The sequence below is a fragment of the Odontomachus brunneus genome, unplaced genomic scaffold (genome assembly GCF_010583005.1).
Source record: "Odontomachus brunneus isolate Ranch 3 - 2012 unplaced genomic scaffold, Obru_v1 Obru_scaffold_104, whole genome shotgun sequence".
Classification (NCBI taxonomy): Eukaryota; Metazoa; Arthropoda; class Insecta; order Hymenoptera; family Formicidae; genus Odontomachus; species Odontomachus brunneus.
The window spans coordinates 549,160-560,366 of NW_022639554.1; the positions used below are offsets into that span (position 1 = coordinate 549,160).

Consider the following 11,207-nt stretch of genomic DNA (forward strand, 5'->3'; position numbering starts at 1 on the left):
TCCGGTGTTTCAGCGGCGAGGACTGGAAACGGGGCTTGACGAGAGCGAGCGCGAACGGCTGTCGCGCGCGACTACTTGTAAGCGAGGTTTAAGGAAAGCGGCCCTCAGTGCGCGTCATAGCCGCAAGATGGCGTAATACGTGCGACGCTGCTTTTGACGTTCGTGCATGAGTTTTTTTTGGTTCCTTCTACTTTGAAAACGCCAGGAAGTGATTTTTCCTAGCGCGCCGCTTAGTCCACGCACGGCCGATCGAGTATGTGCTGGAAGGCGTTAGCCGCGACGCGAGCCGTTCGACTAATCGGTATTTCGATTTCGAGTACGTAGTACTCCGCCTGAGCAAGGCGCGCACGAGGTCCCGCGATTGGCCAGTTTACGAAAACGACGATGGCTCCGTGAGGAGAGGAGAACATGGCTGCGACGCAAGCCGAGAGCCAACAAAACGATGTGAAGCTGAGCGAGTCCGTGAAATGCGCACAGAAGCGTACGCAAGTCGGTGGGAATAGTGCGAGTGCCAGTGCGAAGCAGCAGCTGGATCCGGAGCCGGACGATAAAGTGTCCCGGGGCGCGGCCCAGCTGCTTAAATATGTGAATCGCGGCGGGGACAACACGGGCTACGAGATGAGTCAATACCGCGAGGACATTGGACACACTGCTGCCGGTGAGGTAAAATCACCGCGCGAGGTTGGCCAGGCGCCTCAGGAGCCCGTCGGCAAGCAAGAGGGCCACGATGCGCCCGGCCACCCCGGCCACCCCGGCCATCCGTTCGCGCCAAACGTGATGCGCGACTACGCCGACGAGTACAGCAACAAATCCAGCGAGTTCGCCGCGAGCAAGTCGCTCTCCGACTATCCGGCCGGTAAGCAGTTACCGGAGTATGTGACCAAGCACGCGGACTTCCCCGGCAAGCAGCTGGACTACCATGGTAAACACTTGATGCACGAGAGCGAGCGGGCGCACAGGGCCGAGATGGAGGAGCATTATTCCGCCTCCAAGATCGAGTCGCGTCTCACGTATGTCAGCGCGAACCCGGCCAGCTACTCGGGCCAGCCAAGGTTTCTCTCTGGACAAAGTATATCCCAGGCCACTGGCCCTACGCCTACGTTGAACCAGTTGTTGCAAGCGTCCACACCGGTGCATCGACTTCATGGAAATTACCCTGGAATGGCACCAGAGTCCTATCAGCAGCCATGGCCTATGCAGAGGCCACCAGTTGTACCTCCTGTTTATCCACAACCTAGCCAGCGTCCTCCACAGACGGTAAATTCATACGCTTTACGATTCACATGTGCGCTGCAGAGTTACGCTTAGGTTAAGCTCCACAATGGAACGTAAAGTAGTATTGGATTGTGGTCTAATCTTTATTTCTTGTTCTTTGAGTCATGATACTACTGATCTCTCTCATGGATCTGGGATCCTCTTTCTAATTTTGCATACTCAACTCATGCGTATGTGATTCTAATTGCTGTGTGTCTTTCCAAACCACCAGGGTTCACCAAGATTACACGCAGGACCAGGAGGACAGAGTTCCCCAACACCCATGCAATATCAACAGTATACCCAACGATATTCCTCTCCAGCAAGACCTCATGCACCCTACAGTCACCATCAGGTAAACAGATCTACTTTTGATTGCATTGTTTAGCTTTAATTTGCACTGCTCAATTAGAGGAAACTAACTCAATTAGATCTTAGCGTTACTAAGGAATGTTCACTTGTGTCTTTTTAGTTAAACTCTTATACGACGCAAACCAGTCATCCATCAAGCCTATATACAGAACAAAGGTGGAATCAAGGTGGCCCATCAAATCCACCACCACCACCGAGTAATCAAGTCACTCCTTCGGGTCAGTCACCACAGCGTGCTTTGTCTCAGTCACCAGCTCCACCACCTGCTGCATCACCCCAGCCACAGGCTGCTAGCCAATCCCAGGTGAGTATCTGTGGAAACTAGCGCAATTACTGGTTGCTGATCATTTCTAATACTACTGGAGTGTGTTAACATTGTTAGAGACAATCATTTTCCAATAGTACCATAGGAGAATATATTCAGCAACATGAATGTACTTTAGTATTTGTACTTGACCTATAAAGGTACAATCTCATTACGAAAGAGACACAAAGTAACTGACATAGACTGATTTTTCAAGTGAAACAGACAGTAATAACTTCATGCTGGACTTAAAACAATGTTTTTCTTTTTTATGAATGAGAATACATTAATCAAGAATATCCTTAATACATGTTAAGAAGATATACAAAATGTCCGTGAAAATATACAAAATAATGGATAGTTTAAGTGCACAAATAATATACAAAGTGGATCTTTTACTTTAATCCTTTGTTTTATAAATTTACGACGTGACACGCCGAATTCTGTAAAACTTGAGTTACTTGAGGTATTTGAAAGTTCTAAAAAGACATGTACACGTGACAGAACCAGTGATACCCGTTAATATTTTCGAAAACATGTGATTTACGATTGAAACGTACAAAAGCGTACATAATGTAGGAGTAATTGAAAAATGCATGTTAGAATATTTTTTTTATATATAAAAATGGACCATTAATGAAACCTGTCTTTTTTTTTAGGCTTTCCACAATCTGCAACAGCGAGCGACAACACCAAATACTCAAGGAATTGATTCAGGGGTGAGTCTCTGCATACATACATTCGAGATAGATTAGATCTAATAGAAGAAAAAATTCAGTACATCGACATCGCGTTTAGAGGCTCTTTCTCTCGAGACGATTCGAGCAAATGCGCGTGAAAAAAAAAGGTAAAGCATCGGGAATGTAGCAAACAAGTTTTTGCACGCGATTGCATAATCTCAGTCGTGACAGGAACGATATCGTCGTAGAGCATTCACGTACACGTCGTATCCATTATTTTCTCGTGCCGCAAAAGCCACGGCATTCGATGGATCGACGCCGGTCGGGAATCATGTTTTAATTCGAGACAACACGTGCGTGCTAAGGCATCGTCCAGTCGGTGAAGACGTTCACCGGTGTTCTGCTCGGCGTTGCGCCCATCCGATCATGGCGAGCTCGGACGGATGGCGGATTCTCCGTTCGACGAGGTGCTCTGTTTGGTCTTCGGCATGATCTTAGTACTCGGTCAAGTACTTTCCCGACGAAAAGAGCAAGCGAGAGTGAGCGAAAGGGAAGTCTTTCGCGAAGAGCGCGAGGAGTTAGGAGACTAGGGAAGTGGTGGATGAGGAGGCGACGGCGGAGGAGGACGAGAACGAGGAGGAAGGGGAGGATGAGTAAGGGCGGAAGAGAGCGAGGAGGGAGGAGAGCGCGCGCGGACAACGGCGACGGTGGGGATGGAGAGTACGGTCGACTCGTAGAGTTCGATTAGGGCGCGAGTTGCGCGGCCGCCGGAGCCCCAGATATTAGCGACTTCCCCGCTGTTTCCCCTCCGCGTATGTGCGCGCGCGCCCGGTTCGCCCCCACTCCGGCGGCGTTTGCATGGATAGGTAAACGAAAGAACCGAGCGGGACGCGGATAACGCGACGGCGGAGCGGGCCGACGCGAGCCCGCGATTGGCCGACGACGACGACGGCGGCGGCGGCGGTGGCGGCGCTCCCCCCACTTCCGCGCGACGTGACGTTTTGTGTTCGCGCTCGGCTATATTCGGTTCGCCGGATCATGCGACTGTCACTCTGCGACACGCTATCGAACTTCTTGCGCTCCCACGGCGCGGCTCCGAGGCGTCGTCGGAACGCGATCGAAATCTGCTTGCTTGCTTGCTTGCGCGGGATACTCTCCGTGGAACGAAGAGCGCGGCGAATGGATTACCGCGGGATTACCAGCGCGACGTCCGGCCGGGAGTTTCCGGACGTCGTCGTCGTCGTCGCCTTCGCCGTCGCCGCCGTCGTCATCGCCGGCATCGAGCGCGGTCGGCACCCGCTCCCGACGGAGCGCACCCCGAGATACGCTTCTCGAGATAATATTCCGCCCGCGAGATGCGCGATGCCCGAAGGGAAATGGGATATCGTGGGATACCGGGCGAGCGAGCGAGCGTCAGCTCGGAGTGTCCGCGATCTTTAGGGGATCGTCTCCAATACGTGGAATGAGCTTAACATATGAGGCAAGAGTTAGTGGCCATCTACAATGCGCGGAGTAAGCATGGCGTAAGTTGGAGTTAGGAATATAAAAATTATTTATTTCGCTTATGCCTGTACTCCAACTCTCCTACACCGGAAGTATTTCTCTTCATTGTAGAGCGACGTCTACAATAAGAACTTGAGCTTTACGCCGTAAAAAATTGACTAATCACAGTCGATTATTTTCTTCATATTTCACTGTGATTAGTCTATTTCTTACGGCTCAAGGCTTAAAGCTTAAGTCTTATGGCTTAAGTTCTCATTATAGACACCTCTTTACCTAAGAGAGAAATACTTGCGGTGTAAGGGAGTTGGAGTATAGGCGTAAGTGGAATAAATTATTTTCATTTTTCATTCCAACTCACGCCAAGCTTACTCCGAATATTTTGTACACGGCCACTAAGAGTGAGAAATAATACTAATTTATTTCACCAATGTATACATCTAAACTCTATCTCCCTCACACCGGATGTATTTGTCTGACAGAAAGACTTTCGGCGTCAGGGAAGTGGAGGCTATATAAATCTGAGCGAAATAAATTATTTTGATTTCTCACTCCTTACGCACCAAGCTTACTCAACGTATTGTAGACGGCCACTGGAGTCAACCGCGAACGAATCGTTCGCGTAGTACATGCGCTCTCGGTGCCGTCGCGCGAGCGAGTACCCGCCATGTTACCGACTCGATCTACGGCGTTGCGAAATAACGAGGTCGCCGGATCTATTCCGCGACCGGGAGAAATCAATCCGCGAGACGCTGTGAATGCGATAAACGTTTGCACTTCTTTTTTTCTCTCGGATTTTTTTTCCAGGAATTTTTGCGAATCAAGTCGACTCAAGTCGAATTAAGCCTTCGTTAGGCGTGTGTCAAAGACACGTTGTTTTATATAATGTGAGTCCTCATTCTAGGGGTCAAAATCATGAATCTTTTTCCCTCAGTGTAAACTCGTGAAAAGTAAAAACTTCAACCTTGAAGATACACGCAAATGTTCACTTTTCAAGGGTTTATATTCAAGGGAAAGATTCAAAATCGCCTATGAGTACTGCAAAATTATTCAATTTTCGTGATTTATTTCGTGATTTCATACTATGGAAAAAATTACATGATTGATAAGATCGAGTTCACGTGAAAAGATTCGTGATTGGCACCCTAAACTCTCTTTTATCGATGGAAGTGCCTCTAAATAATGCTTATGAGACATTCGGGAGAATTATATGGTAAACGTCTCTATGATTTACTACGTTCTAATAATTGAATGTTGTGAAACATTAATGTTTGTTTTTAATATTTCTAAAACGAATCTTTGAAATTTTTGGTAAGAGAGAGATATATTAATTTATAATATTATTTAATTGTCATTATCTAATATTTTATCTTTTACATATATATATCATGAAAATTATAACTAAAATTTATTAATTATTTTACTTCTTATTACTTCTCGATTGCTGACAAATCAAAATTTGATATAAACGTTGATTTTATTAGAAATTCCAATTGTTTATCAATAAAAATATAAAACTGATTGTGCTTTCTTATTGGTCAATCATTGGAGCATTTATGTCAAGTCACATTTTATCAATAAAAGAGAGTTCAGGATAAAGTTATTGGTCTATTGTGTATATATATTTTCGAGAAAGTATACTTCTTCGCAAAATATGCATCTATACTTTAAGAGAAAAAATACCTAAGAAGCAAAAAATATTTATTCGATGGATACGATAATGATATATTTACTTACATTAATATAAACATTTTGCAAATAAGAAAATATGCATTCTCTGAAAACCTTAGCTTTTCACGAAAGCAATTGTTCATTCTTTTTAAAAAAAAGCTATATTTAAGTAAATATACTGTTAATACCCATCAAATAAATATATTTTGTTTTTTATATATATATTTTTCATGGTACAATGATAAACCAGGCGCATAGTAAAGGCTTAATGTCGATTGTCGTGTTCTTATAGAGTGGAATGAGGCAAAAAGTGTTGCCTTTAGGATTTTCACGCTTTTGAGAGACGGAGAAACTTCTTTGTTTTCTTTCTTTTAAGCAAGTAGAGGTCGCGAATTGAACAATCTACAGGTCTAGAAACAGCGAATTAACTCACTTGAATCTTTGCAGTAAGGTAAAAGTACCAATACCGGATATGTAGCTAATCCTGAACATTATTATTGTTTTGGTTTTTAAACATAGATATTTAAACTTTCAACATAAAATATACAAGTATTGAGTATATACATACATTCTATGTTAAATGTTTAAATATCCGCACTTAAAAACCAAAACAATAAGAATGTTCAGAATTGGATACGTGTCTTGGAATTGGTACTTTTACCTTAGTAGAGGACTATTGAGAGGCCGGTTAAGTTAAAAGTTGCCCCCTGCGAAATATTCTCGACGGCGTGAGCGGTGGTAAACGGTTAAAGGGACTTTACGCGCCGCCACGGCGTACGGTACACGGTCAATAAACGTCGATACATCGGCGGTAGAGTTCGAGTGGGCGCAATCCGCGACGATACACGCGCTCTACGTGGAGCAGAGCTAATCGTAAACGCGTAGCAGACGATCCAATGTAAACACGACTGATGGGAACACATGGTATTTAGTCTGCTACAGGTGATCTCACCGCGGCTGAAAGCGACGATACGACCCGCGTGTATCGAGATTGTCGTAATACCAGAGGCGCGTAAGGAATACGTTACGAAGACGTGGGGAGATTATTTTCGCGTGTCCGCACTCGAGTACTGAACGTAACAAAATCTCAGTGTTGATCATCGATCGCTATAATTTTCTCTTTCTCTCTCTCTCTCTCTCTCTCGCTTGCGCTCAACGGATCCCCCGAAGTTGAATGAACCTCGCATTCAGTTGTTGTCGCGAATCGCAGTTGGTGGGATAATAACATTACGACGACCGACAGATAAATATAATGTTATGTAACGAGCGATCTTGCGCTCGCAGGAACACCGGCGCATATGCGTGCATATATTTATTGCGTGTATATACATTCCGTGCATACACACACGCTTTCTCTCTCTCTCTTTCTCTCTCTTTCTCTCGGATTATTTACGTTTTCATTCACGCGCATCTCTCAGTCGTGTTTGACCGGCTTGAGAGATACTGATCGGGCCCCCTTCCTTCCCCCTGCCGCGCACTCACGGTGTATCTCGTGAAGTTCAACGTGCGTATCGAACGGATTAACATCGGCCGTCCGATAACACGCAAGTACTACGGGACTTCTCCGTGACAATGGATCGTGTGTATCAAAACAACGCGATGACACTCTCGATGACACAATCGGTGATCGCCGAACCGATTCCTGAGACACGGACCCTCTCGTGGGTTCGCATTTGAATACAAACAGGCGTTCAGGGTGTCGATCATGAATCTTCTCCCTTAGCGTGAATCGTGGAAAGTGAAAAGTTCCATTGAATTCGCCAATAGAACTCTTCACTTTTCACGAGTTCACGCGAGAGAAGGAGAGATTTATGATCGATGAAAAGTCGGATGCAAAGTGGTCGAGCCCAAAGTCAACAATCGCGCGCTTAATCCTAGATTGCCAGTTAGTTCGACCTACACTTCGAATAATAATTCAAAACCTAAACAGAAAAAGACATTCTTTTTTGAGAATATCTTTAAAACTTAAAATGAGATTACGTAACGTTAAACTTGAAGGCAAGTTACTTGCATCAATACATTTTATATGATTTAACAAAAAAAAATATTCTTATTATTCGAAAATAATTTTCATGAATGAGAAATACAAGATGTTGAATTGAGAATACGATGTTTTTAAATATTAAAATTATAACATCATTGGCACTCGAAACTAAAAATTCTTCTAACAAAATTTCATATCGTTGCTCATATATGAAACATTGATTACTTTCAGTGTATTATTTTCAAGTGGATTTTAAGATTTTTTTCTGTGTACATTTCGAATAATAATTTTAAAAAAGTATATAATTGATATTTTATTTCCTTCTGTAAAGAAATTATTAGAAATATCAAGATAGGTTATATGTGAAAAAAGAAACAGTCAAAGAAGTCGAAATGACTTCAATTAGCGATAGCAGACTAACTATCGTCACTACATTGGCAATTTAGGGTCCATCTCGCGGGACCGCGAGATCACACAGCGTCGGAATCGGACGCGCCGAAAGCCAAGCGAGCGAGCGAGCTTTCGCGTATCGATAAAGAAGATGATGGATATTATTTGCGTCATACAGCATCAGCGTGTCAAACGTCTGACAGCGAGCTATTATCTACCATATCGAAATAACACGCGACTTTATTCGAGGGGAGAGAGCGAATCGAACAGAGCGAATATATAAGTATGAGCCGCGGCATGACTCAAAGTAAAATTCATTATTTATAGAAGCGGATATTATTAGATGACGAAATTGCTCCGTTTTGTTCATCATGAATCGTGGTAGATGCTGCGATTCAAGTGACATACATTGCACATACATACGTGCATATATATATATTTCTTTTTTCCCCTCTCGAGGATTGATTATTCGAACACGGGAGACCAACGAGAGACCACTGATGCTAATACGAGAGAAGCGGTGAGAAAGAGAGAAAGATACATTTATATTTTGCATAGAACACACCGATCTCGTATAGACACGAGAGTCAGTTCTGTAGTCAGGCTTTACTGGGGCACGCGAATTCGCCGATCGAAAAGTGCCGAAGTTGCACGATATTCGCCGACCGCTCGTCGCGCCACGAGCGCCGCGCGTGGTGTGTGTGTGTGTGAGTGAGAGAGAGAGAGAGAGAGAGAGAAAGGAGTGAGTGAAGAGAGAACGTGTGGAGCGCGTGCACCAGCTAACAGGGCGATCTATGTGCCGTGCACTCGATGGGTCGCGATAGACGCGAAACGACCGTGGTCGGCGGCAATTTGACGACCGTCGACGCGGTTTCGAGAAGGAAAGGCAAGTTTCCTCCGCCGAAGGATAAGGGAAAAACACTAATGTCAGGGTACATTAATAACACCTATATCTAAAGCCTTTTCTACAATATGCTTCCTGTTCCTTATTCTCCGTCTTTTTCTGGTTTAAGACTTAAGGTTTAAGTCAGAAAGAGAGAAAGAAACAGGAAGTAAAGAACACATTGTAGATGAAGCTTAATGCTCTGGGCATTCTTATTGTTCTGCTCTTGTGTGTATGTGTGAAATACGAACATTTAAACTTTCAATGTGAAATACATATTCATGCATTGAATGTATATCTATTCTGTGTTGAAAGTTTAAATATTTGTATTTAGAGTCACTTTTATCAAACTCTAGTTAAACTAATCGTTTCAGTAACCTTGCAGGATTCCAACTAAAGCCGTTGGAGAAAAGATAAATGAGGAGTAATAGATGTGGATTAGTAACATTAGTTAAACATAAAATTGCACGTCCTAACAAAATTTTTTATCATATTGAGACGTTGGGACGTACATTTTCATGATTAGCTGTAACATTATCAATGCACATTTATTTACTTCTCACTTTTCATTTTTTCTACAATAACAGCTTCAGTTGGAATTCTGCAATTATTAAAACAGTTTAATCGGAGCTTGGTAAAAGTAGCCACCCTTAGCGTGACTTTCACCAAATTTTAATTAATCTAACAAACGATAAAATGTCAATCATGACTTGTCAATTCTGCTTACGACAAATACGATCGGTAAATTTCAGTGAAATAATTGGTCGGTTAAGATAACCGAGAATAGTGAAAATCACCCTGAAAGAATGAAACAATAAGAATGTCAGGTATTAATGTTATTAGTGTCCAGGCATTCGCATTTTTACCTTATGCGATGAAGAGATACAAATGAACGGACAGAGCCAAGGGAACAAAGCTCGAGGACGGCATAACGCGCACGTCAGCCTCGTCGCCGCGGTCCCCGAGACAGAGGGCTTTTTCAGGACGATTCTCCTCGGCGCTCTCGGGGATATTAGCGCTGGCATACGCGGTCTCGACGGCTCGCGGCGGAAACGGCCGAGCCGAGCCGAACGCTTGCCGCGCCACGAAAGAACGCCCTCCGACAAGCGACGAGGAGAGCTAGCCAGCTAGACGCGAAATCCGTAAAGCGAAGTCTCTCACGACGCACGGCCCCGATCAAAGAATCACGTTTCGCCGAGCGCGACGCGGTACGTCCCCACGTACGCGCAGGTTACATTACTTGTCTCTCTGTCTCTCTCTTCATCGCGACCCCGAGCACGAATAATATAACCTGCTTGACGCGTGTGCACGCGCGCGCGCGCACACGCACTCACGCACGCACGCCCGCACGCATACACACATTATATACATACACAGACAGACGATCATCACGCACGCACGACGAACAACACGGCGCGCGCGACATTACTACGTAATCCTACGTGTCCCCTGAAGTCGCGACAGGCCTCGTCCCGTGACACCGAGCTTTTTGGCAGACTTATTGACACAACATGCGACGCTCGAGGAGAGCGAGAGGGCACGCGCACGACGGCGACAAAGCGACGGCGGCGGCGGCGGAGTAGAACGCCCGACCACGACGACACACACGGAATACAGCGGCCGAGAACAGGAATCTAATGCTCGCGTTTGACTGGTACGCCAGCGGCACTGGCCCGATTACTTCTCCGCGATCAAAGATTCTCGAGAATCGCGATTCTTTTTCGCTCTTCTTTTCGTCTCTTTCTCTCTGTCCTTGCGTTACTTCGCCTAGTTGGACAAACATGTGAAAGCGCAACTACGGAGCAATTGCGTTTCCGCTTCTCTCTCTCTATCTATCTATATCTCTGTCTCTCTATATCTCTCGCTCTCTCTTTCTCTCTCTCTCTCGTCGTCGCCGCTGCTGCTGCTCGTCGTGCTTTAGCCGTGGAGAGCCGGGTAACGCCTCTCCTTCGATCTCTCGCGTCATGCCGAGAGTCCTTGTGCCGCGCTGCCTATGTACCGTACGATCGCCCGTACGCCCGAGGAAGTGTTTAATCGCCATCCGCACGGACCAACTACACGCGGCCTGGTAGGTGTAATGATGTGCCTGAATTTTCTTTCGTTCCTCTCGGCCTCACTCGCTCTCTCTCTCTCTCTCTCTCTCTCTCTCTCTCTCTCTCTCTCTCTCTC

The 11,207-nt window shown here is 45.2% G+C and overlaps 1 protein-coding gene across 9 annotated transcripts in view; it reads left to right on the plus strand.

Moving 5' to 3' along the window:
* The first annotated feature begins 192 nt into the window (after positions 1 to 192).
* The window catches only part of LOC116849052 (trithorax group protein osa-like), a 23,641-nt gene continuing 12,626 nt past the window's right edge, over positions 193 to 11,207 (plus strand). For 3 of the 9 annotated variants that reach the window (XM_032825805.1, XM_032825807.1, XM_032825808.1), the window contains exons 1-4: positions 409 to 1,257; positions 1,487 to 1,609; positions 1,727 to 1,930; positions 2,590 to 2,649. In XM_032825805.1, the coding sequence (XP_032681696.1) occupies positions 409 to 1,257; positions 1,487 to 1,609; positions 1,727 to 1,930; positions 2,590 to 2,649 (1,236 nt within the window). Of the gene's footprint in view, positions 1,258 to 1,486; positions 1,610 to 1,726; positions 1,931 to 2,589; positions 2,650 to 10,292; positions 11,107 to 11,207 lie in introns of those variants that run through there. The other 6 variants (XM_032825806.1, XM_032825809.1, XM_032825814.1 and 3 more) reach the window with 4 other exon arrangements.